This window comes from Entelurus aequoreus, linkage group LG18 (genome assembly GCF_033978785.1).
Source record: "Entelurus aequoreus isolate RoL-2023_Sb linkage group LG18, RoL_Eaeq_v1.1, whole genome shotgun sequence".
In the NCBI taxonomy this organism is placed as follows: domain Eukaryota; kingdom Metazoa; phylum Chordata; class Actinopteri; order Syngnathiformes; family Syngnathidae; genus Entelurus; species Entelurus aequoreus.
Window position 1 is genome coordinate 29,898,609 of NC_084748.1, and position 26,408 is coordinate 29,925,016.

The 26,408-nt window shown below is 37.3% G+C and overlaps 1 protein-coding gene across 2 annotated transcripts; it reads right to left on the minus strand.

Annotated features, from left to right (window-relative positions):
• Positions 1-2,748: 2,748 nt before the first annotated feature.
• On the minus strand, positions 2,749-26,397 carry tspan34a (tetraspanin 34a). 2 transcript variants are annotated; one of them, XM_062026896.1, is made up of 10 exons: positions 26,257-26,397; positions 21,603-21,733; positions 21,191-21,354; positions 16,822-16,898; positions 11,777-11,992; positions 5,744-5,818; positions 5,563-5,670; positions 5,350-5,502; positions 5,180-5,272; positions 2,749-3,617 (listed from the first exon to the last, which is right to left on the minus strand). In XM_062026896.1, the coding sequence occupies exons 4-10, from the start codon at positions 16,876-16,878 to the stop codon at positions 3,561-3,563; spliced, it is 759 nt and encodes a 252-aa protein (XP_061882880.1). In that variant the 5' UTR covers positions 16,879-16,898; positions 21,191-21,354; positions 21,603-21,733; positions 26,257-26,397; the 3' UTR covers positions 2,749-3,560. The 2 variants fall into 2 exon arrangements, with proteins under 2 accessions (XP_061882880.1, XP_061882881.1); XM_062026897.1 differs by lacking the exon at positions 21,603-21,733 and having other exon boundaries at positions 26,257-26,375.
• Between the last annotated feature and the right edge of the window lie 11 nt (positions 26,398-26,408).

Genomic DNA, 26,408 nt, shown 5'->3' on the forward strand with positions numbered 1-26,408 from the left:
ATATCTTATGACCCAGAGATAAGGAGGCACATTTAGATCATCAACAATTATAAAGTACTATCTATCTATCATGTGCCAACACCTGCCATTCTATAAAGTTTTAGTCGTGTCGTTCTACAAACGAGGTTTCGCTTGAGACACAAGCAGTTGAGGGATTTTGAAGAATCAGAATCAGTTCAATGCCGGATTAAAGAGTAACTGACAAGCAGGAGGAATGCTGGACATCCTCTAGGGCAGGGGTGTCAACCCCATTTTATCCCAGGGGCCGCATGGAGGAAAATCTATCCCCACGCGGGCCGGACTGGTAAAATCATGGCATGATAACTTAAAAATAAAGACAACTTCAAAATTGTTTTCTTTGGCCAAAAATAGAGCAAGCCTATGAAAAAATTGGTGCCGTTTCCAAAACAGCATGAACTTAGACTGTGTCTCAGTGTATTTACAAAGCCATTCAACTTTGAGCACTTCCTGTTCAGCATTATCATGTTGGCAGTTCATTAAAGACGTGTTTGGAAAAGCAACCGAGTGTTTCCTCAAACCTCCACATTGGTGACATCCACAACTGCCACAACACATTCATTTACCATCATTCAAATATTAAAATGATACTATATATATGTCAGAAAAATTGTATGTAAATTAGCAAAAAACTTTCCGTTCTCTGAGTTCCCAGTGAACAAGACAAGAGGCTTTCTTTGTTGCACCAAGCCAAAGAATTGGAAAATTCCATTGCGTACGATGGGAGGAGACGGGAGGGGTTATCTATTTTGATCCAAGACCTGCCCAAGCTCAAACCAGGACCAGTCCAAGCCCGAGGCATCTTTTTCTTTTGTGTTAATGTGACCGAAAACAATGGCTGTTTACATACCCCCCATTCCTTTAGAAACAGCTGTTGTTATGTAAACAGGGAAAGCCCAAATAAAAAGTGGTGGAGTACAATCTTTCGCCAGAGCGTGCTGGAGACTGTGCAAGAGTACAGCCCAGACGTTTCTCCTCAAATTGAGCCAAATTTAATTCTGTCTCTGTTTAATTCCTTGCTTCTTGTCTCGTTTAATAGATGTCATCAGTGTTTGAACCTGACAATAATCAAAACAATGATCAAAATGACACCGTAATAGTCGAATTAAAGGAAACATAACTACAAACGTAACCAATGTGAACATGGTAGATTTAATCATGAAATAAAACAGAACAAACAACAAATGAAAAAACACACATTTTTACAATGGAGTTCAGGGTGCACATCTTGCTGTCAACAAACTGCGAGAGCTGCATGGAAATCTAACTACAAAGATGATGGTCATGTTGACTTTGCATTTTACTGTTTCGTTATTTTGTATGTGTTGAGTGGATAATTTACTATTTAAAAAAAAGGTATTGTGCGTTGCTACAGCATTAGTCTGTTGCCAGCCACAATCGACGCTGATTGGAGTAGCGGCAGCCAATCCAGAGGGCGCTTAAAGTTAGCTGACACGTCATCTTTAAACATGTCATGTGTGACATGGGTTACACTTGAATTGCCATTGCGACATCCAGTGGACACATTTAGAACTGCAGTTTCTTTCATTACAAAAATTGCAGCTCGTGTTATACTTAAATTTATTTTGCGGGCCGTGGGCCGGATTAAACCTGTTCGCGGGCCGTACGTTTGACACCTCTGCTCTAGGATGAAGGGGAAGATAATGGTTCTGATAGGCGCCTTCTACAGGTAAGATACTGAGAAGAGATCATCATCATGAGTGGACATTTCTGTCAAAGTAAACAAGGAAGTGAGGACGTGGATCTGGTTAGTGAATGTTTGAGCGACAGCAACAAAGTACTCAGACCCACGTGTAACTTGAACAAATACCAACGCTCCCTTTTTATTTCTTTGCTTTGATCAAATATAAAAAATAGAATGACGTCATCAGTCTGCAAGTGATATCATAGTTATTAATACCCGCACATTGTCTATATTACAAGCTTAATGATTTAAGGTCAAGGCATCCATTGAAATGTAAACACACTTTTTTTTTTTTTATCCCTCAGCATACTTGCCAACCTTGAGACCTCCGAATTCAGGAGATTGGGGTGGGGGGTGGGTGGGGTCGGGGTTAAGGGGGAGGAGTATATTTATAGCTAGAATTCACTGAAATTAAAGTATTTCTTATATATATACACTACTGTTCAAAAGTTTGGGGTCACCCAAACAATTTTGTGGAATAGCCTTCATTTCTAAGAACAAGAATAGACTGTCGAGTTTCAGATGAAAGTTCTCTTTTTCTGGCCATTTTGAGCGTTTTATTGACCCCACAAATGTGATGCTCCAGAAACTCAATCTGCTCAAAGGAAGGTCAGTTTTGTAGCATCTGTAACGAGCTAAACTGTTTTCAGATGTGTGAACATGATTGCACAAGGGTTTTCTAATCATCAATTAGCCTTCTGAGCCAATGAACAAACACATTGTACCATTAGAACACTGGAGTGATAGTTGCTGGAAATGGGCCTTTATACACCTATGTAGATATTGCACCAAAAACCAGACATTTGCAGCTAGAATAGTCATTTACCACATTGTGCTTTTCCTTCAAAAATAAGGACATTTCAATGTGACCCCAAACTTTTGAACGGTAGTGTGTATATATATATATATATATATATATATATATATATATATATATATATATATATATATATATATATATATATATATATATATATATATATATATATATATATATATATATATATATATATATTATAGTACAGTAAACACTTTAAAAAAAAAAAACACTTACTTTTCACTATTTGAGTAGCTTTTGTTCTGCCATTTGAGTACTGGCGAGCGATCTCTGAATCCGGGAACATATCCTTTACGGATTTGTTGAAAACATCCGCAAATGAGAACGGATTGTTGCTTGCAAGGTGACCCATAATACTGCGTTGCCGCCGCCTTGTGCTTCTCTGACCGTTCATGAGTGACTATATCCATTCGGCCACCGTGTTATGGGTTATAGATAAACCAATGGCTAACGGAGACATATATAATAGTCTCCTTTTCAGGTGAGAGATGACGCTAAAGGCAGTGCCTTTAAGGCACGCCCCCAATATTGTTTGTCTGGCTGGAAATTTTGGATATTACAACTTGCCATAGTTTTGAAGCAATGCATGATGGGAATCCGGATGTTGTGTGTCAGTGTATTAACGTGCCGGCTGGAATAAACACAAGCTGAGAAATAGCTCCATGCCTTCCTACTTTATGGGTTATAGATAAACCTATAGATAACGGACACATATATAATAGTCACCTTTTCAGATGAGAGACGACGCTAAAGGCAGTGCCTTTAAGACACGCCCCCAATATAGTTGTCCGGCCGGAAATCGGGAGATTTTCGGGAGAATGGTCGTCCCGGGAGATTTTCGGGAGAGGCACTGAAATTCGGGAGTCTCCCGGAAAATTCGGGAGGGTTGGCAAGTATGTCCCTGACTGTTCTCAGTGAAACTGGGTGGAAAACAACTTTTCCTCAATAGAAATGTATCAGCGATCTTATTAAATTACAAGAAAAACATCAGAGCGACTATCACGCTTTGTTACCAATCTGCTTGTAGAGAACCATTGAAACCACCATGGCAGCAATCTGGAAAAAGAACACAAAAACACACTGGAACTTTCCACATACCGTAAAATATTTTGTCAACAAACACTTTTGATTTATCCGAGACTGCACCTGGCCATACAATGGCCTACATTGTATTGTATGACCAGTCACTTCACTGGCTGATTATCATGTGCAGGTGCATATTCTACTTTGACGGACTGAGTCACCTCGTGGATACAATTATACTTTGTCTCCGCTAAACTTTTTTTTGAAGTGGTGAGTCAACATGTCCTTTGAAATACTTTTAGTTGGGTTTAGCAGCATCGCGGCCACGACCATTCAAAACCTCATAAAGATAATTGCTAATTTAGCGTCACTTCAAACAGGACAGATTTACGGACGTATTTCTAAATAGATTGTACAATTTAAGTTTAAATTGCAGCCAAACATTTTCCTTACAAATATAGTGTCTAAATAAAATTTGTTTTTTCGTAGTTTTTGCCTTTTTTGCGTGTTTTGTTTACTTTTTTAATTAATGCCAAAGTGGCAAAGCAGTTCTGAATGGGCTTCACTGAGGAGACAGCAAGTGAACTATCCACATGCTAGCTAACTAGGGAGCTCATTTCGGTGTTTCTGATCGTCTAAGTGCGGCGTTTAACAAGACGTACAGTGAGTACCTGCGGCTGAGGCCTTCAGCAAATTTTGTTTAGACTAGGGGTGTCAAACCTACGGCCCGAGGGCCGGATCAGGCCCGCAAACAGGTTTTATCCGGCCCGCAGGATGAGTTTGCTAAGTATAAAAATTAACCTGAAATTTTTCAATGAAATAAACTGCTGTTCTAAATGTGTCCACTAGATGTTGCAATAGCAATTATTTGTATCTTTGTAAACGATGCTACATATGTACAAAACAAACCAAATGATGTTAGTACATCCGTTGAGGAAAATGATCAAACTACATAAATAACATCCAGTAATTTGATTATGATATAATTTTTTTATCTTAACAGATTGAAAATTAACACCAATGATTTGACTGATGAATATTATCACATAATGTATTCAGAAATGTAAATAACGCAAATAAAGATAGAATACTATTAACCGCAACATGTAAGTGTAAAAAAAAAACAACAAAATTATGATTTGTACAATTTCAGAATGTGCTTGTTCTATTTTTAAACAAAGAAAACAATCTGAAGTTGTCTTTATTTTTAAGTTATCGTGCCGTGATTTTACCAGTCTGGACCACTTGGAAGTAGATTTTTCTCCATGTGGACCGCGATCTAAAATATTACTTTTTACACCCCTGGTTTAGACCGTTTTTATTGATATTTCTTTTTTTTTTAAATGCGGAAGTGATATTTTGAGGCAAAAATGAATGTTTAAAATTGGATTTTCACAGACATTTCTTACGCCTGCTGGTTACAAACCAATAATATCACATACCGAAAATCTTTTTTAGGGCCCCAAAAAGTTGTTTTGGTAAGCAATGTAGTCGTAGTACTCTTTAAAGTTTTTGTGGCGACAAATGCAACCTTTGAAATATAATACTATTTTTTGATGTTTAGTTCACAAGCAGTTTGTGTTTTTTTGTCGTACCTCAAGAGCGGCAATCCCGAGCGCCACACCGGCAATTATCACGATGTTTTCCTCAATCAGCTGCATCAGCTTGTCGAAGCAGCCGTCAACCAACTGGAGGGAAGCAGATCACACGTTCCAGCGACTTGGCTCCACCCAGAGCAAGCGCGTGCAAGACGACGAAGACGTACCTTCTGTTCCGCGGCCGTTCCTGCCGCCTCTGCGCTACAGGCGCCGCCCGCCTCCGTCCCGTTGCAACACTGGGATGGATAGGAGCCGTTGTTTTGCGTGTAGAAGGGTGAGTCGTTGAAGTCGGTGTAGTTCTTGTACCCGCAGCACTGAAACTGTGAAGGAGGTGTTAGCCCAGAACATCACACAGCTGTGGCCTCCTGGTGGCGTCCTACCCCCATCATGGTGCTGTTCCAGAGCGAGGTCAGGCTCTCGTCGCTGCCGTACTTCTCGCCGAGGCTTTTCTTGACTTCGGTCTCGATGCTGTCAAAGACCTTCTCGGCCTGAAGAGGAACGAGAGACGCTCGCTAAACATCGACCAGCCACGGTCACGTTGCTACGGGTGTCAGCACTTACCACGTCGCTAAAAACCAGCAGCACCACAGCGGCGGCGACCTCGATGAGGAATATTATCAGCACGATACTGAAGAACTGAAGGAAGAGGAAATGAACAATTATTCATATTATACTATGGCTTGCTGTGTTACAGTGAGCGGCCCGCCAACAACACATTTCAACTACAGATGTCCGATAATGGCTTTTTTACCGATATTCCGATATTGTCCAACTCTTAATTACCGATACCGATATCAACCGATACCGATATATACAGTCGTGGAATTAACACATTAGTATGCCTACTTTTGTTGTGATGCCCCGCTGGATGCATTAAACAATGTAACAAGGTTTTCCAAAATAAATCAACTCAAGTTATGGAAAAAAATGCCAACATGGCACTGCCATATTTACTATTGAAGTCACAAAGTGCTTTTTTTTTTTAACATGCCTCAAAACAGCAGCTTGGAATTTGGGACATGCTCTCCCTGAGAGAGCATGAGGAGGTTGAGGTGGGCGGGGTTGGGAGGGGCCGGGGGGTGTATATTGTAGCGTCCCGGAAGAGTTAGTGCTGCATGGGATTCTGGGTATTTGTTCTGTTGTGTTTATGTTGTGTTACGGTGCGGATGTTCCCCCGAAATGTGTTTGTCATTCTTGTTTGGTGTGGGTTCACAGTGTGGCGCATATTTGTAACAGAGTTAAAGTTGTTTATACGGCTACCCTCAGTGCGAACTGTATGGCTGTTGACCAAGTATGGCTTGCATTCACTTGCAAATGTGAAAAGCCGTAGATATTATGTGACTGGGCCGGCACGCAAAGGCAGTGCCTTCAAGGTTTATTGGCGCTCTGTACTTCTCCCTACGTCCGTGTACACAGCGGCGTTTTAAAAAGTCATACATTTTACTTTTCGAAACAGATACCGATAATTATGAAACCGATACCGATAATTTCCGATATTACATTTTAAAGCATTTATCGGCCGATAATATCAGCAGTCCGATATTATCGGACATCCCTAATGTCAACTGCCACAAAACATTCGGTGCTGCCTGTTCGCCCTCGTTCATAAACACATCATGTGAATGTAATACCGTAAACTCTGCACAATAAGCCGCAACTTTTTTCTTATTACTAATTTATGGGTTATTCTTCGCTGACGGCCATAATAAAAAGTTTTCCAAAAAAAAAAAGTAAAAACACTGAGGTGTTTTATTGTTTGTGCTACTGCGCCATCTTTTTTTTTTTCTCACCCGGAGTGCCGTTCATTCTTCTAGCTTATGCTATCGTAATGTAATGAAGGTAGCGTTGTTAGCCATAGCTAATATGTTAACACAATTACGAGTATTATTAAATTACAACGACATTTGTTTTGTATTGTTTCAGTTACACAAATTCCGCAGTAAACTCACCAAAACCTCCCCGTGGAGTTATTGAGTGTGTTTAGCTGACTGGAGAGCTAGCTTCCGCAGCTAGTGGGTCTATGAGGATGACTTCTGTTTTGTTTGATCAGCCATTTTACTGCCGCGTTACAGACACCGGTTGGAAACAATTGAGGTGTGTAAATAAACATTTACAAACATTTTCTGTGTAAATAACTCAAGTCCTAATATAATTATTGTTATATATATATGTATATATATACATATATATATATATATATATATATATATATATATATATATGTATATATATATATATATATATATATATATATATATATATATATATATATATATATATATATATATATATACATATATATATATATATATATATATATATATATATATATATATATATATATATATATATATATATATATATATATATATATATATATTTAAAATAGTTTCTTATGTTTGTGCAGCACTTTGTCCAACGGGGGTTGATTTTAAATGCGCTATATAAATGAATAAACTGAACTGAAATGAACTCTTCGTAACCTGCCCAGTTCCACTATTGGTTTGCAAAAAGTAGCTTCAAAAGAACATTTTCTATTTGTAATCGTATGTGCTCGTTATGTTTTTTTGCTCACTGGTTGCATTTTTGTTTTCATAAAAATGACATGCACGTGCGCCGTGTCCAATTATGCAAATGAGAAAATAGCGAGTGTAGAAAAGGCAGTGGCATGACCACCCGACTCACTGTAGAATTGAAGTAAAAACATGAATACATAATTTTGCATTTAAGATATCTAGCGATAAGCGGGGCTAAATGCCAGCTAGTGGTTATCGCACTAGTTGCCAGTATAATTTAAAACACAATTTTTACAAAGGTGTCCAAACTTTTTTTCACCAAGGGCGGCCATTTTGATACTTTTATTGCTATATTGTAAAAATTAGAAATACTGAAAACAAACATTATATACATTTAAAGACAAAAAAACGTGTCAGGTTTGTGCTGTAGGTTATAATATCAGTCAATATCCCTCCGACTGGCCGACTCACGTTGACGTAAACGGTTGTCAACATAAGCGGTTGTTGACATAACAAAGTAGCCATTGCTTGCAGTTTCCCTTGTGACTTTGGCCAGTGAGATGATAAAGGATTTCTCAACCTCCGGCAGTTTTATTGACATGGTTTCCTTCATTTGTTGAATGATTTTAAAAGGTGTGCCTTTCGCTTGTTGAAAGGACAGCTGAGAAGTCCACTGCCAAAGAACTTTGGTCCTTTGTCGAAGCTTTGAAGGCACACGGATGTTTCTTTCCTTTTGCCCTTTTGTTTGCTTTTATTGTTTTTGAAAATAACCACAACTCTGCAGGAGCCATAACAATGTATGTGACAGTACTGCAACTAGGGATGTCCGATAATATTGGACTGCCGATATTATTGGCCGATAAATGCTTTAAAATGTAATATCGGAAATTATCGGTATCGGTTTCAAAAAGTAAAATTTATGACTTTTTAAACCGCCACTGTGTACACGGGCGTAGGGAGAAGTACAGAGCGCCAATAAAGCTTAAAGCCACTTCCTTTGCGTGCCGGCCCAGTCACATAATATCTACGGCTTTTCACACACACAAGTGAATGCAACGCATACTTGGTCAACAGCCATACAGGTCACACTGAGGGTGGCCGTATGAACAACTTTAACACTGTTACAAATATGCGCCACACTGTGAACCCACACCAAACAAGAATGACAAACACATTTCGGGAGAACATCCGCACCGTAACACAACATAAACACAACAGAACAAATACCCAGAACCCCTTGCAGCACTAACTCTTCCGGAATGCTACAATATACACCCCCCCGCTACCCCTCCCCCCACCTCAACCCCGCCCCCCCCAACCCCGCCCACCTCAACCTCCTCATGCTCTCTTAGGGAGAGCATGTCCCAAATTCCAAGCAGCTGTTTTGAGGCATGTTAAAAAAAATAATGCACTTTGTGACTTCAATAATAAATATGGCAGTGCCATGTTGGCATTTTTTTCCATAACTTGAGTTGATTTATTTTGGAAAACCTTGTTACATTGTTTAATGCATCCAGCGAGGCATCACAACAAAATTAGGCATAATAATGTGTTAATTCCACGACTGTATATATCGGTATCGGTTGATATCGGAATCGGTAATTAAGAGTTGGACAATATCGGAATATCGGATATCGGCAAAAAAGCCATTATCGGACATCTCTAACTGCAACCCATGTCGACATAAACACACCCTTTTTGCAGAGCAGTGACCTCATTGTGCCTCAAATATTATATTATGGTTTTAAGCGTTCATACAGTATTTTAGTCATGGAAGACTTGTTGAGCTGGTCGACTTAGACAACTAGTCGAATGTCGACAGGAACGGAGTCCACTTAAAGGGGCTGTTTGTAGTCTTTACGCGGGTTAGCTGTGTGTGCTGTTAGCTAATGATAATGATTTGGCTAGCTAACGTTAGCTGTCATTGAGTGTATATTTTATCATAACAACAACATGACTGCAAATTGTTAGTTGCTTTTTTTGGACTGTTTTCATGTATGTGCAAGTGCTCCTTTTGTGTAAGTGACAAGCATTAATGCCAAACAAATTTCGCAGACCAACCAGCGAATGTTATTTAGTATAATTACCGTATTTTTCGGAAAAAAACATATAGAAGTCGTACTGGAGTATAAGTCGCATTTTTTTGGGGAAATTTATTTGATAAAACCCAACACCAAGAATAGACATTTGAAAGGCAATTTAAAATAAATAAAGAATAGTGAACAACAGGCTGAATAAGTGTACGTTATATGAGGCATAAATAACCAACTGAGAACGTGCCTGGTATGTTAACGTAACATATTATGGTAAGAGTCATTCAAATAACTATAACATATAGAACATGCTATTTGTTTACCAAACAATCTGTCACTCCTAATCGCTAAATCCCATGAAATCTTATACGTCTAGTCTCTTACGTGAATGAGCTAAATAATATTATTTGATATTTTACGGTAATGTGTTAATAATTTCACACAAGTCGCTCCTGAGTATAAGTCGCACCCCCGGCCAAACTATGAAAAAAACTGCGACTTATAGTCCGAAAAATACGGTAGTTATATATGTTCTGTTAAACCACTAATGGTAGCATAAGCTAGCTAGTGGTGTTCTTGTCCATTTTGATATTTTACATGTGTTAAACAGGTTGAAAGCAAGTCAACACATATGCTATATACTTATGCCAACAAGTATTAGTGTTATAGGTGTCAAAGGTTGTTATCATTATAGTTATATTATAGCAGGGGTGTCCGATATTGATATTGGATATAAGCAAAACAACAAGTAAGATTACATGATCATAAAAGATTACATGAATCTCAAATCTAAAAGCAGTCCTTCTTTGTTTTTACTTGTGCGAAGCTGGACAGCCAGTTAACTAACAAACTCTGAATATTCTCCAATTGGGTTTTAAGCGACTAGGAGCTAGCAGCTACACAACAGCTAAGCACACAATAGCACACAAGCTCGACATACATAATACGGTGTCCTTAATTGAACACATACAAAGTCTCCAAGGGAGAAGTGTATTAGAAAGTATCCAGTAACAAACGGGTCCGCATCATTCAACTTACTGCGTCATGAGCTTAACTTAATCATTGTAGCATTGAGGTGTCGCCAAAAACAATGACCACTCCACTTCAGCTTAAAGACAGCATACGTCCATTTTAGACAGTTAATAATAAATAAGTTAGTTTTTATCATGCCTATAATTGTTCTCTGTTTAACTGATTTCACTTAATCAAGTGTTTTCTAACATTCCACACTATGTATCGGACCAATATCAGTATCAGCCAATACTGAAGTCTCCAACATAGAAAGCAAAACATTAGTTATTAGAACAACATTAACATTTTAACTAGAGATGTCCGATAATAGCTTTTTTACCGATATCCGATATTCCGATATTGTCCAAAATTGTGGGGTGGGGGGGTTTGGTGGTAGCGGGGGGTGTATATTGTAGCGTCCCGGAAGAGTTAGTGCTGCAAGGGGTTCTGGGTATTTGTTCTGTTGTGTTTATGTTGTGTTACGGTGCGGATGTTCTCCCGAAATGTGTTTGTCATTCTTGTTTGGTGTGGGTTCACAGTGTGGCGCATATTTGTAACAGTGTTAAAGTTGTTTATACGGTCACCCTCAGTGTGACCTGTATGGCTGTTGATCAAGTATGCCTTGCATTCACTTATGTGTGTGTAGAAGCCGCATATGTTATGTGACTGGGCCGGCACGGTGTTTGCATGGAGGAAAAGCGGACGTGACGACAGGTTGTAGAGGACGCTAAAGGCAGTGCCTTTAAGGCACGCCCTCAATAATGTTGTCTGGGTGGAAATCGGGAGAAATTCGGGAGATTTTCGGGAGGGGCACTGAAATTCAGGAGGTTGAAACCGATACCGATAATTTCTGATATTACATTTTAAAGCATTTATCGGCCGATATTATCGGACATCTCTAATTTTAACTCATTCCATTTTTAATGTTTTCCCCTCAACATTTTTTCTTGTTTGTATTTTCAGAATAGAAGCTTCTATTGTACGAGTTTGCTCAAAGCATGTGCGAAAGAAGGTGAAAAGGCGTGAATACTCACCGTCAGAAGCATGCACCTGCTCTCCTTCACGGCGCCGCAGCAGCCCAGGAAGCCGATGACCAGCAACACGGACCCCACCGCGATGAGCAGGTAGGCGACGTTGGCGACCTCGGATACCTCTGAGGGAATGTCCTCCACGCTATCCAGTATTCCCATCAGGGAATTGCTGTCCACCTTCACCCAAATGCCCACGCCCAGGATGGCAGCACCTGCTACCTGAAAGACGACATGCCCGGATGAACCAAAAAGACTGTTAGCATGATGTTCAAAGTAAACATTTCCATTTTTAGAAACTAGTTGAATTTTACTACAAAAACAGCCATTTGTGCGTAACTGTGCCGGTTTTTACATACTGGTACATGTTAAACCAGCTAAATATAGACACAAAACAGCAGTCACAAAACAGTTCCATGGTTGATAAATCACAATGAGAGCGTTACATGGTTACATTTGCATATCCTCTTCTCAGTATTATGACAGACAGACACGCTAAATCAGAAAATCTGCAAAAACTCCTCCCACCCCCACCAAGGACTGTTTTCACTGCTGTACTAGAAAGAGGTTCCGCAGCCTCCAAAGCAGAACCTCCAGGTTCTGTAACAGCTTCTTCCCTCAGGCCGTAAGACTCTTGAACGCATCATAATTAATTTATCCCCTCAACTCCCCCCAAAATGGATTAACTCGCTGGAATAAAAAAGACAATATAACATACATCCATAAACGTGGACGCATGTGAAAAAGTGCAATATATTTATCTGTACAGTAACCTATTTATTTATTTATATATGCACCTTATTGCTTTTTTATCCTGCACTACAACGAGCTAATGCAACGAAATTTCGTTCTTATCTGTACTGTAAAGTTCAAATTTGAATGACAATAAAAAGGAAGTCTAAGTCTAAGTCTAAATGGATTGCAAGTGCTATTTTGCTCATTTAAGAAACACATTCCTCTGCACACCAACTTAGTAAATCAGCTTAGCGTGCACTTTCAAGTTAACATGTGTTTTAATACGCCCAAAGCTTTCGTGGATCAGGCATGTTCAATCAATATAAAGGGTGGACGGATCAATCCAAAAATCAATGCCAGTATCATTATCGGAATGACACGAACCTGATGAGTTTTATTTTTGCTGTGTTGCTATTATATTCATACATTCTTTAGGGCTGTCAAATTTAGCGTTTTAATGCGTTAATGCATTAATCCCTCACCAATATTAATCTGATTATTAACCCATCTTCAGTCCTTTGTATATGGTCCCTTGACTGTCTTTGTTCATGCAAAATAAAACACAATTAAACATGAGTAATGGCAATTAATCAAAATTAATCCACAGCAACCCTGTGATTAAACAATGTCATAGTTTGACAGCTTTAAAGTGACAAGTAGAGTGTAAAAACAAGTTGACTTCATAGGCTTAATTGTGTTTCATTGTATCCATTAATGCCAGTTGTATTTACAATCTGCAAAGTATGTGAAAACACCATCTAAACATCACAAAATTCTACAAATTTAGTTGGCCATTTTGAATATTCCACTCCGAATACCTTCGGCAATTTCCATAGATTCTACATCACCGTAGTAACGCTGCTGCCCTCTGACCATGTTATTAGATCAGTTGTACAGGAAATAAGCAACAATTAGAAAGAGATGTGCTGTTTATTATTCACAATCCTTATGTAAGACAAGAACACATATGCTTGGCTTTTTTTCATTCATTCTAAATCATATATAAATAGCCAACAAGTTGAGGGTCCTCTACTGCGCTCATAAAACCGTCTCTAAAAACATCCAGAAAGTGCTAACAATCAATGTTCCCTCTAATTTTTCATGTGTGTGAGCAATTGCAAAAACTCCCTGAGCATTCAGTGGAGCCCATGTGAGCCACATCAGACGTGCACACTGTGGCTACACCAGCAGCACACCTGTCCCAAACCTGACTAAATAACAAGTTCAATCTCCATCCATCCATCCATTTTCTACCGCTTGTCCCTTTCGGGGTCGCGGGGGGTGCTGGAGCCTATCTCAGCTGCATTCGGGCGGAAGGCGGGGTACACCCTGGACAAGTCCCCACCTTATCGCAGGGCCAACACAGATAGACAGACAACATTCTCTTATTATTATAATCAAATGACAGCAGTCATTTCCATGAGATGATTTTCTAATATAAGTGTTTAGGCCCACTTACAATGACAATAACAAAAAATATTGTTTTTCATGAACTGTGTACTTGTATTGTTTGTCTGGGTGGAGGTCCTGCTTTGGAAATAATTTGTACCCCTTTCAGACATTGCATTTAGTTCCCATTCAAACATTCACATGTTGCACAATGAGATGTAAGCAGGGGATCATGTGTACATTCCTGCAACTTCCTGTTTGTAAAAAATATATTTTTATTAGTATTTATTTAATATACTAACAGCATTTCATGATTCATATTTATAAATTAAGATTCCTAATAAAGGACACTAGAATAAGCACATATTTGATTGGTAAATCATAGTGTAACGACCTGGAATGACACTTTATGTGTGGTGTTGGAGTTGTCCGACTTTTTGTGTGGCTGTAAACGCATCACTGGCTAAGTGCCATATGAGCATGTGTTGGCGCAAGTGAGAAAGAGCGAGCGGCTGCTGTTGATATAACAAAGTTGGTTTTGGCCTGGTTTGTACTGCAGAAAATGACCACTTTTGCTAGATATAATTTTTTTTACTAATGTTTTGGTGATGTGTTTATGGCCGACAATAAAGAGTTTTGCTCAGTAAAGTGATGGATGGAATTCATGTCTTCAAAGCGTCTCGACAGACGTTACAATATTTGAATAATGATGACGAAAACTGTTTTCTCTGTCGTGTCCGTGTCGTGTCGAAAATTGTTATGCGCTTATTTTTTTATTTGATTTCGTGCATGGCATAGATTTGCCGTGCGCAGAGGACGCTTGAGCAGTGCACAATTGCACAGGCGCGCACCTTAGAGGGAACATTGCTAACAATACTCCATGTACATGTTGTGACCTGAAAATTAACCAAATATGAGTAACATTGTTATTATAAGTGCTAACGCAGACGGACTATTTTAGCGGCTCATTGATACCAGTGAGCTAATTCTAGCTTAAGATGCTATTGTTGACACATAGACCGGCGGCTGCTTCTGCTTCATCTGAAACTTGCTGAGGGTAAACTCTAGATTATAATTCATGCATCTCTCACCTGGTAGTAGACAAATGTGGCCTTGGACCGACAGGCTGGTCGACTATGACATACCCGAGATGGTAAAATAGACATATTTGCGGCAACTTTTTGAACCCTTTGTGAAGATTGCGACTGAATCTTCATCTATGTAACTGTCCCATCGGTTTGTACAGTAAGTGTTTGTTTTATTATGGTTAGTTTATATGTTTAGCACCTAGCAATGCTGCAGATGCTATAATGTTTCAATGACACTGCATCCGTTCAGCACTCGGCTTCTAAAACGTATTGCTCATCCTCCTTGTGTTCGGGCTCCAAAATATAAGGTCCTAGATCATAATTTTCCCAAAGTAATCGTCGTTAGCTCTCACAAAGTTTGCTTGACTAGTATTGTTGTTGATGGGGAAGGGATCTGTGGTTCCTAACTCTACGTCACAGATCACGTGACTGGCTTGCTTATCAACTCTTAAAATGGCTCGGGAATCTCCGTGCGATTGATACTATTTTGATCATATTTATTTACTCGCAAACTTTGGAAGTCTTTTGGTGTCATTAATCTGATAGCTTCAAAATAGAGGCAACTTGTTTTCCCACTCTACTGGTACTTTAATGTTGTTATTGTCATGATGCCACATGACAGTTTGGACTTTCTTCTTAGTTTTCAAGTGTTTGGTACCATTTTCTGTCCTGGTGCTCTTGTTTTTATTGTATTTCCTGTAGGACTCTTTGTTTTGCTGCACCTTCACTCTCTGCTTAGTTTCCTACTAGCGCACCTGTTTTCTATTGGTTAATCAATTCTATTTAGGTTCACCTGTTGCTCCTTACCACCGCTAAATGATTGTATCGTGTCACTGTTTGTCTTGTAACTGGCTGTTTGCTACCTTTTGTTATAATCCCAGTTTCATCAAACTCTTTTACCCGCACGTCGCCGTCTATCTCTGCACCCTGGGGTCGCGACAAGCTCAACAATGAGCATCCTGACCAAGTCTTGGAATTCGTTTTTGGACTTTTTCCAGTTTTTTTCTTTAACTCACTTTACGTGCAGCGTCCATGATAATCACAGGCACATGCGCCATGACCCATTATGCAAATTAGATGAGACCCCTACCGACCCCAATGTATCGTCTTTGTATATGACTCTTGTATTCGATTGTGCGAGTGTCCCTAATGTTACAGTACATACATAGTGAATTTGCAAACAGCTAAAATTATGCACAAAGCAAACTATAACCTGCTACCCAAGAATATACAACAATTCTTCTCAAAAAAAGAGGAGAAATATAATCTTAGAGAAAATTGTAATTTAAAACATGTGTACGCACGTACAACACTTAAGACCTTCAGTATATCAGTATGTGGAATTAAATTATGGAATGGATTAAGCAAAGCAATCAAACAATGTACTAATATGATCCACTTCAAGAAACTCTTCAAACTCAAAGTGTTTACAAAGTACAAAGAAGAAGAACCATGACAAACATTTTCAATTTATTTCATCCATTCATTCATTCATTCTTAAAGTAATCTTACTTATCTCATCATATGAAATATGACTTTCTTCACCAATTATTATTATTAAATTCTTACTATTATTATTATTTTTTTTTTTTTTGTGATTACATATGGAGTTTATTGTGAAAAAATTGAGTACAGGAAGTGAATAAAAAAAGTTTTAGCAACTGTTATGTAAAGAAAAGGGGTAGGATTAAATAAGCTCTGCTTCTTCCTACTCCTTTTCGAACATGTTGAAAAGAGAAACTGGAAATTGTGATGTATCATGTTGTATGCTTGCATGTTCGAAATAAACTCAAACTCAAACTCAAACTCAAACTCAAACGTATTCATGCCATAACTTACAAAGATGATGCCGTTGAAGATGAACATCATCAGTTTGAGGAATCCTGCGCAACACATCTTGGCGTCTGTTTCTAATACTGTCAACAACAAAAAAGAAAATGCTTTGTCAGTCCAGCAGGAAGAAGGCGGAAGTATGTATAACATGAGGCAACTTCATTTGCTTTAGTTAGACATTAACTAGTCACAGTAGTCGCAAAGGGGGCCTCATCTTTCACTTTGACAACCTTTGCAAGTTTCAGGAAAAATGTAAATAGCATTTAAAATGTACACAATATAAGTACAAGTAGCAGGTAGAGCATAATGAAGTAAGCGTTCAACCTCCACTCTTTATTACGCAATCTTGCAATATTAACCCGTGATTTGATTAATAATTAAGACGCTAAAGATGTGTTATTTTCCACTCTCTTGTAAAATTCAGATAAGAGATTGGAGCTGCGTTTATGTGGCGCCACTTATCCAACTGACCTCTGATAGCGCGGCTCATTAATGACGCAGAAGCAAAGACATGGTTTAGTCACGCTGCAGGTAGCAGAGTGGAGGTAATAAAAGAAAACACACCATGTTCCCGACATAACACACATTTGCTAGCCTTTTACGGTTACAGTAACTTTTTACCTTCCTTATTGCAGCTCTGACTGACATCGGCCACCTACTTGGCAAATTTGTTGACAAGGCACAATAAAATGAAGTAAATTCCACGTTGCCGTCATCGCCGGATTTCTTTTGGAGGTAGCACAACTGGGAAATGTAATGTAATTATATTATTTTTCATGTTTTATTCTGGGAATACCTTTTAAAAATGGTTCTTTTTAATGTATTTACAGCAGTTTTAATGTGTATTAGGACCACATTGAACTACAATAAAATAGTAACATATGAGCAAAAAGTCAAAAGGTTGTACATAAAAAGAATGAGGAAGAAGTTGTAGATATTCCAGAAAATTATACAGCTCTATTACTTTTAGTAATATGGTAATTACTAGAAACTTGATATTAATATTACAAGAAATTAATATTTTTTTGGCATTTGTTTTAAGGTATATGAATTACAAGAAGTTGTTTTGGTAAAATAGGTTTGGTAATGTACGTTTTCAAATATAACGTTACAAGAAACATACATAATATTACAAAAAACATGTAATTAAAATGTCCAAAAGAAAGGATTTCTTTTTTTTCTTAAAGAAAAAAAAAAACTCATGGTAAAATATATTTTTAAATGGATTTTTTTTAAATACAATATTACAAGAAATGCAGATGGTATTACAAAAAAGTAATTAAAATTACAAAATAAATTGAAAAAAAGAATTTACAAAAAATACGGATTTATTTGAAGAAAACTTTGTAAAAATAAATTGCCATACCTTGCCTAAATTGAGAGAAAAACATTAAGGTAAAATAGAATTAAAAGCATTTTTTATTGTAGAAAAAAAGTTGTATTTTTCCTATGAAAAAATATGCAATGTTATAATATCATAGTTGCAATATTGCAAGAAAAAAGCCATAAAGTTACAAGACCAAAAACTGTAATATTACTACAAAAAACAATGTTACACAAAATATAGATAATATTCCAAGAAAGTTGATATTAGAAAAAAAGTTGTATTATTTTGAAGAAAAAATGTCTAATTTCAAGTTGTAATGTTGCGAGAGAAAAAAATCTGTAATTTTAACAAGAACCAATTCTTAACATTACAGGAAACAATAAAAAATGTTTATGTTACGAGTAATAGAGATGATATCGCAATAAAGAAAGATATTCATAATGCTACATACAGTAATTATTTTTGCTTTTTTGAAAAAAAAACTTAGTAAATTATGAGGAAAAAAGTCATAATGGTAGAAGAAAAAAAATTAAAAAGTGTAAAGTTACAAGATGAAAGTGGTAATATTACAATTTAAAGGGAAACTGCACTTTTTTGGGGGGGAATTTTGTCCATCATTCACAAATGAACGGATATATAATTTTTTTTTTATGCATTCTAACTCATGAAAAATTGTTAGCAAAAGTCAGCTACCAATGGAGCCAAGGGGAGACGCTCTATTCCACCTATAAAGCGCCCTAGAAACATCCAAAAGCCTCCATCAACATTTTATATACACGCTGTAAGTATATATGTAATGTAGTAACAGGCACATTAATAATAACATGTAATAGTTACATATTTTGCTCATTTTAAGCGAACAGCAGCTCATAATTTCATAGACACGTCACGTTTCCTTTTTCCTTAACCAACAACAATGCTACTACTCATGACAGACTTCAAGAGAGACATCGACAGCTACTTTGAGACAAATGATGATCCAGAACCTTATCTTTTTGAGCCTGAATATAAGGAGGAGGATCTACAAGTTTTAGAAACTGAGTGATTGGCAGAGCCAGCAAGTAGTAGTATTGCTAAGTGCTAAACAAGAAATACAAATTAGGAATATAATAAAACAATCACTTGCTGTACAATGTCTGCTCTCACTTAGATGCCGACTAATGGGATATTTATAGTTTCCCGTTTAGATGAAGAATTAATCCTAATCCTCACGAAGGGTTAAAAAAAAAGTGCCGCAAAAGAGCAACTTTTCGTGTTTTTGCCATTTCTTTAACCTTTCATGAGGATTATTAAGTTGAATGTTAATGTTGACCAACTTCTCTTTTTATGGTCACGTCCTATTCAGGTGAGAGACATGGTTTATAGGGTAGAGTTAACTTTCACCAGCTCAGAAACTCACAGGATCTCCCCGGCTCAATATGTCAATATAGGTAGTTAGCTGTCTGTGATCACTGTGCCACTATAAATAGTTAGTATGCGTAGCCCTTATAATAATCGCTAATACTTGGTTAATATTCAGGCCACGGGATGTAAATACAGTATTGTTGGCGCTTTTTGGATATTTTTTGAAGGGCTTTATGGGCGCATTACAGTACTCCCATTAGCTGCGTTGCTGTATTTTATGACTTAGAATGCATAAAAAGAAAAAGAAAAACATGAGCGTTCTTGTCTTATAAGGATTGTAAATGATCGGTAAAATTCCAAAAATAAGTGCAGTTCAACTTTAACATAACAAGAAAAAAGTTGTAATGTTACAGGTAATAATTTGAAATGTTCTTAGAAAAAAGTTATAATATTACAACAATACAAACACTTATGTTTGAAAATACTTTCTTAACCAGGAAGGTCAAAGGTCAGCTGGTGGCACATAAAGTCAAAGCAATGAACTCAATTACTTAATGTCCAATTAGATTGCTGTGGTGTTATTCTTTTACTATACAGTACTACTTACAGGGCACTAGGGGGCATAGAGTACTTCCACAATACACAAGCCCTGCTATGATAGGCTGTGGTATATTAAACAGTGCTCTTTTTTTTAATCTTTTACTAGCACTCAAGTTGTCTGTTTGATAAAAAACACAAATGTCAAAATGTACTGTATATTTGGAAATCAAGCTTAGTGGACCCCAGTAGGCACAAGACATTGATACAACGTTGAGTATACATATACAGTACAGGCCAAAAGTTTGGACACACCTTCTCATTCAATGCGTTTTCTTTATTTTCATGACTATTTACATTGTAGATTGTCACTGAAGGCATCAAAACTGAGAATGAACACATGTGGAGTTATGTACTTAACAAAAAAGGTGAAATAACTGAAATTGTGTTTTATATTCTAGTTTCTGCTAAATAGCCACCCTTTGCTCTGATTACTGCTTTGCACACTCTTGGCATTCTCTCGATAAACTTCAAGAGGTAGTCAGCTGAAATGGTTTTCACTTCATAGGTGTGCTTGAAGCTCACTGTGAGAATGCCAAGAGTGTGTGATGTGTTTTTTAAAACTGACTTTGAAACAACATTGAAGAATTGTTGTATTTGTAAATGTTGATGTCTGACATTGGATCCACGTTTTTGGTTGGAAAATGACCAAATTTCAATGGTCAAATCAACGTCACAACCTGACATTGAATAAACATGGTCAAAAAGCATGTTGTTTCAACAATGTATTTGTGTTGTAGAATATTGGTTGGAAAACGACCAAAATTCAATGGTCAAATCAACGTCAGAACCCAACATTGAATAAATGTTGTCAAAAAGCATGTTGTTCCAACGTTAGATTTGAGTTGTTCAACGTCCGGACCTACTTCAACAAGTTCTCAACGTTGTTTTTTGTGTCTGCTGGGACAGCTCTTTCTTTTGTCAGGGAATTATGAAAATATAACAAATGTATTACATCAAGTCCTTTACTTAGTTATTTCTATTGATTGACAAATTCATGTTCATAGAGAACATCAAGAGAAAATACCTGGAGTTCTGCCCGGCAGCTAGCAGAACAACTTTGTGTTAACTCCAACTGGTGTCAAACTGATGAAATGGAGTTCCTACCTGTTTGCGGAGAAGTCTGTTGATCAATCAGGAGTGTGTGCGACACAAAGCCTTCTGTGCGTTCCTTTATCTTCTCCCCGGTTTCACAAAAAACACACCCATATTACGTAGATAGAGACGGAAAGGGGACTTCATGGCCTGCACGTCACTGACTTTTTTTCCCCCTGGGGATCAAAGTCCAATCAAGACAAACTTTATGACCAATCAAATGGGTTCATACAGCTGATGCAGGCTTAAAATAGAAATAGGATCAATGATTTCTTACCTGTAAGTCATTTCACAAAGAAAGCCAACATATGAACAAAAAGAGTTTCAAATTGAGTAAAGTTGGGTTCAAATGTGTCCAATACAGCATCAACAAACATGTTTACGACAAAAAAAGACTTCAAATAAATAGAAAAAAAGGTCATACCGAGTGATCGGGATCATAACAGACTTGTTGTGAACCCTAAAAATGAGCTTAGTAGAATATATGGAAGGAGATGATTTTCATCCCCATAATTGTCTGTTTCTTTCCGGAAGGCACAAGTATTTCCACGGGCTCTTTGTTAGAAAAGAGACAGACATCATTTTCCAGAAGATCCATTCAACACAATAACAACAGTAAATTGGCCAAAGTCAAAGCAAAATCCAATCAAATTAGTTTCTATGTTTAGAAATAGAAACTAAAAAGTATTTTTTTTCTTTTTACATTATCGCGAACTAAGAATTTGTCTACATTTTGCTAATTGACAGTGAGGAAAATTAGGATTCATTCTTTAAAATCAAAAATGTTTATATACATTTTTGTTGGTACAGACAATGGAACTTGTGTTGCAATTTTGATTTTGTTTGTTAAAAATATGTTTAATATTTTTTTAAATTTTACTGCTTCTCTGTTTTTGATGTATTAAAATCACAAAAAACACATGCGAGGAAATACAATGTAAATGTTTAAGTGTGAATGTTGAAATTCGCCTATTTTGAGATTAATTCAATAGCCCCCCTGCTGCTTGCAGAAAGGTAGTGCATGCCATTTTGCATCAAGACAAAGTGAATAAATGACTTTAAATACAATAACATGTAGTAATAATAGGACAAACTGTTAAATATAAATGTGTTTTTTTATAGATTGAAACGCACACATTTATTTTTTTTTACATTTTTGCAAACTAAGAATTTGGTGTTAATTGTCAATGAGGAAACTTAAAGTCCTACTGAAACCCACTACTACCGACCACGCAGTCTGATAGTTTATATATCAATGATGAAATCTTAACATTGAAACACATGCCAATACGGCCGGGTTAACTTATAAAGTGCAATTTTAAAATTCCCGACACACTTCCGGTTGAAAAACTCCTTTGGATATGATTTATGCGCGTGACGTCACAAAATCCACGGAAGTGGTTGGACCCCATCGACCCGATACAAAAACCTCTTGTTTTCTTCGACAAAATTCCACAGTATTCTGGACATCTGTGTTGGTGAATCTTTTGCAATTTGTTTAATGAACAATGGAGGCAGCAAAGAAGAACGTAGTAGGTGGGATCGATCGGTGTATTAGTGGCTAAGTACAATACTTACAGCAACACAACAAGGACTACTTACTACGCCTAGCCGATGCTTGCCGCCAAACCCACGGATGAAGTCCTTCGTCGCGCCGTCGATCGCTGGAACGCAGGTGAGCACGGCTGTTGATGGGAAGATGAGGGCTGGCTGGCGTAGGTGGAGCGCTAATGTTTTTAATCATAGTTCTGTGAGGTCCGGTTGCTAAGTTGCTAATTTAGCCTTAGCGTCGTTAGCAACAGCATTGTTAAGCCTTACCAGGCTGAGAATTTTTAACCGTGTAGTTACATGTACATGGTTTAATAGTATTGTTGATCTTCTGTCTATCCTTCCAGTCAGGGGTTTATTTCTTTTGTTTCTATCTTCATTTGAGAACGATGCTATCACGTTAGCTCAGTGGCTAAGTGTGTCACCGATGTATTGTCGTGGAGATAAAAGTCACTTTAAATGTCCATTTCGCGTGCTCAACTCTCATTTTCAAGAGGATATAGTATCCGAGGTGGTTTAAAATACAAATCCGTGATCCACAATAGAAAAAGGAGAGAGTGTGGAATCCAATGAGCCAGCTTGTACCTAAGTTACGGTCAGAGCGAAAAAAGATACGTCCATCACTGCCTCTCGAGTCCTTCACTGTAACGTTCCTCATCTACGAATCTTTCATCCTCGCTCAAATTAATGGGGTAATCGTCGCTTTGTCGCTCCGAATCTCTCGCTCCATTGTAAACAATGGGGAAGTGCGAGGAATCCTAGCTCCTGTGACGTCACGCTACTTCCGGTACAGGCAAGGCTTTTTTTTATCAGCGAGCAAAAGTTGCGAACTTTATCGTCGATTTTCTCTACTAAATCCTTTCAGCAAAAATATGGCAATATCGCGAAATGATCAAGTATGACACATAGAATGGATCTGCTATTCCTGTTTAAATTTAAAAAAATCATTTCAGTAGGCCTTTAAGATACAGTATTTGAATAAACACAATTTTAAAAAAAAAAATGTTTTTTTTTTATATTAACATTTTTGTTGGTAGAAACATCTGAACTTAAAGTTGCAACTTTTATTTTATTAGATAAAAAATATAAATGTTAATTGAATTTTTTTTTTTTTTCAAATTTTGTTTTGTATCTCAAAATAAACCTGCCAAGAAACCGATTCAACACCAATGTACAATACAGTATGTGTAAGTATGAATGTTGACCTTTGCTGATGGCAACTAAATCAACAGCACCCCTGCTGGTCGCAACCAACTAGTACTCCAACCCACTTCTCTAAAGTGGGCTGGCTCAGGGTGGAGGACAGAGTAAAACAACTTGCACTGAGCCTAGGCTATAAAATCCGCTACACCTCCCTGATACCGAAGTACATGTCAAACTACTTCCTAACCACAACACCAGGGGGAGTTCCACAAACCATGTTAAACCCAGATTCCGATCTAACAAAGGTCTAAACTCATTCTCCTTCTATGCCACATCAATATGGAATGCACTCCCAACAGGTGTAAAAGTAAGTGCATCTCTATCCTCCTTCAAAACCGCACTAAAACAACACCTCTTGGCAACTTCAACCCTTGACTAACACCCTCCCTCTTCCACATCCCACCTCCCCGGATTGTAAATAACCAAATGTAAATAATCAAATGTATTTCTAATGTATTGTTCTTATGCTATCTGAACTCACTATGTTCTCTGCTCGCTGTACATATCCTACCCAGTCAGACCTACACTGTTTCAATGCCCATTTCTCTGATGATGCAATTGTTGATGACTGAAGTGCTGTTATCAACCAAACCCTCCTCATGCCACCCCCCGGATTGTAAATAATGTAAATAATTCAATGTATATACTCTGATGATTAACTTGTGTGATTAATGTATTATGCTGATAGTATATATTTGTACCATGAATTGATTTACGTGGACCCCGACTTAAACAAGTTGAAAAACGTATTCGGGTGTTACCATTTAGTGGTCAATTGTACGGAATATGTACTGTACTGTGCAATCTACTAATAAAAGTTTCAATCAATCAATCAATCAATACATGCCATTTTGCCTCAATTGCTTTAAGACACTGGTTCTCAAACTTTTTTCACCAAGTAGCCCTTCAGAAAACACTTGGATCTCCAAGTACCACCATAATGACCAATATTAAAATACATTGGCTTAAAATATTAAATATTCATTAAAAAGGCAGAGGTTTTATTTAACTAATATATTTAATATTTATGGCCAATGTAACATTACACACAGTTTGAACAGTAACACCGTGTTTGAATATGTAATTAAGGGATTCTTTGGCGGACCACAAGTATCACAGTTTGAGAATCACTGCTTTAGTACAAAAATAATAAACAAAGTTTAACCCCCATAGACCTAAGGCTGACTTTTTTCTAATTTCAGTACATTTTTGCTGTATTTAAGCTGTCATTTTTTTTTACTGTTACTTCATTAAACATACTTTTTCCTAAAGTTTTTGTGAAATCTTTTCACAGCTATACCGCCAAACAGGACATAAAAGTAAAATATTAAATTTTGGATTAACTTTTTCCTCAAATTAACTTCAGTCCAAAAACAAAATTACCTGACATGTAATGTTTTTATTTTATTTTTAATTCAAACCCTCTGAAGGCTTTTTGATCAAATGATGTCACAAGTAAAAATTGGCACGAGTAATTTTACTAAATCAAACCTCTGACATTATCTGATCAAAAGGCCTTCAAAAGGTTAAAAAAAAATAAAACAATTACATGTTTGATGTTTTTGTTTGGGACTGAAGTTCACAGTCACCACAATGCAGATTTTCTGTTCGTTTTTAGTCATATTCTACAACATTTTCCTCCTGAATTAAGCATTTTCAACTTGCATACACAAATAACATTGCTAACAATATCAATACTACAGTAGTAATGGCCATGAGATGAGACAAAACCAATAAGAACATGTTGTTTAGTATTGTGCCAACTGATTGGCTTAGCCTCAGGCAGCAACACTATATTACATTAAAAGAGTGTAAAGGTGACTAAAGGGTTCATTTCTAGAGGGTTCTAATTTGGTTGAAAATCAATAAGAAGGTAGGAAACAGATTTTTAATGCTGAGCTATGAAAATATTTGATTTTTAATGATGATTCCCATTTCACAGAAATTAATTTATTGCGGCCATGTCCGGAACCAATTAACAGCAAAAAACGAGAGTAGGTAATAAAAAAGTAATTAAAAAGAAAATAGGAATCTTACGCCAATCGAAAACTTAAAAGACTTTTTGTCCTGTTTGGCTTTGTAGATAATTAAAATCGAGGGTTAATAAGTCTATAACATGTTGTAATAAAACTCAATAAACTTTGTATCATATATTACGTCATTTATTTCAAAAAGGACATGCTGCAAAGCGCTCACAGGTTTTTTTTCAAAAGGAAATAATTAACGTGGCAGTCACCATTAACTATTTACTGATTTACAAAAAAAAAAAAAAAAAACATTCCAAAAACAATAGGAACTTCCTGAAACGTGTAATAGCCCCCAGATACCTTGCATTTTTGTTTGAGGGTTAGTTGTTTCCTCCCAGTGACGTCAGGTGGCGACGGTCACAGTGATGCACTTTCTGAAAGCAGCCACAAGGCGGCAGCATTGCACAGGTAAATACACACGCTCAGGTTTCGTCCGTTTGTTGGCCTGCTAC